This window comes from Elephantulus edwardii, unplaced genomic scaffold, assembly GCF_000299155.1.
Source record: "Elephantulus edwardii isolate Elephantulus edwardi_28Jun2011 unplaced genomic scaffold, EleEdw1.0 scaffold00270, whole genome shotgun sequence".
Classification (NCBI taxonomy): domain Eukaryota; kingdom Metazoa; phylum Chordata; class Mammalia; order Macroscelidea; family Macroscelididae; genus Elephantulus; species Elephantulus edwardii.
The window spans coordinates 144,636-146,190 of record NW_006400020.1 but is presented as its reverse complement, the minus strand read 5'-3'; the positions used below and the strand labels follow the sequence as shown (position 1 = coordinate 146,190).

Below are 1,555 nucleotides of genomic sequence, written 5' to 3'. Positions count from 1 at the left end.
AATATAAAAAAATAAAGTGGAGAAAAAGAAAAAAAGAGGATGCATGCCACACCCCAGGGAAATTTGCCTTACATCAGATTAGGGTTGTGACCTAATTTGAAGTGTTGTATCCCAACCCAATTCCCTTACTATTTGACTAATCACATCTCAGATTATGTCACATTTCCCTCAATTATAGTTAATCATTGTCCAACTTTTATATGCATACGAAATAATTGAAAATACTGTGGCTTGGATCAGGCTCACTTTACTCTGTAAACTGGCATTATTGCTCCTAACATTAATATTAGAGTGTGGGTCCAAGTAAAATGAAATTGTTGTCAAAAGAGTTGTTGTTAGATGCCATTGAGTCAAGTGCGACCCATAGCAACCCAATGAACAACAGATTTTAACCCTGACCTACCCTGTGCCATCTTCACTTCCTGACACACTACAGTCCATTGCAGCAGTCACTGTGTCAATCCATCTGGTTGAGGGTCTTCCTCCGTTTTGCTAACTCTCTGCATTGCTGAGCACCATGTGCCTCTCCCCTCCTAGAAGTATGTGAGGTGAAGCTTTATCATATTTGCCTCCAAGGAGCACTCTGGCTGCACTTTCTCCAAGACATATTTATTCTTTTAGCAGTTCATGGGATGTTCAATAGCTTCTCCAATATCACATATCAAAGATATCAATGTCACCGGTGCATCAAATGCCACAATGGTTACCCTTGGTGGACAGGTTTTAGTAGAGCTCCCAGATTAAGACAGACTAAGAAGCAGGATTGGCCATCCACAAGCCTCAGAAAACCCTACGAACAGTGGAGGAATGTGGATAGCTACAGTCAAAGAGTAGAAGAAGACAAATAAATATCTGAAAGACTAGGAGATCCTACTGTCTCCAAGGAATCTTAGCTGCTTCTTTCTCTAATTTCCCCAATCCTAACTCTGAAGACTACTGAAGCCAACAAGCAAGTTTAGATCATGTGAGTGTTGAGTGTGAGCCAGAAAAAGAAGGAGAAAGAAAGCAGAACTCTAAGAAGCAACTGGAATAAATAAGATTCTTATAAAACAGAGTAGCTTTTACCACAGTTTGTTTGGGTATAAAGACAGGACCCATAAATGTGGCATTTGCTCACTTAACATTGTATCAAAAGAATAACTAGGTTATATGCTTGTTGTTATTGTTGTATACTGTATATAACTGACCCTCTGGAAGGTTTTCACAGGAAGTTAATTGCATGAGAGGAGATTTCCCATCCTTTTCCCATGGAGCAGCTGGTGGATTTGAACTACGTGCCTTCAGGATTACAGGACAACTTCTTGCCACTACGCTATCAGAGCCAGTTAAATAATTTTTAAAATAATTAAAAATTTTTTGCAAGTGTAAAAGTATCATCACCTGTAATCAGTACTACAGGATGGTTAACATCTCTAAATCTAAAGAAATGAGAGGGAGGAATAGTCAATGGAAACAGGAGATAAAGGGCTGCCCTGAGAACTGTGACCGTGGGCGAAGGGCATGGTCATCTTGAACAAAGGATCTGAGGAGCACCCTGGTTTTCCTTTTTCCAAGA

At 39.9% G+C, this 1,555-nt stretch overlaps 1 protein-coding gene across 1 annotated transcript in view; it reads right to left on the bottom strand.

Annotated features, from left to right (window-relative positions):
- Nucleotides 1-1,345: 1,345 nt before the first annotated feature.
- LOC102869150 (U6 snRNA-associated Sm-like protein LSm4-like) overlaps nt 1,346-1,555 on the bottom strand; it is a 2,210-nt gene continuing 2,000 nt past the window's right edge. The window contains exon 2 of the mRNA XM_006900019.1: nt 1,346-1,418. Within this exon, the coding sequence (XP_006900081.1) occupies nt 1,346-1,418 (73 nt within the window). The remainder of the gene's footprint in view (nt 1,419-1,555) is intronic.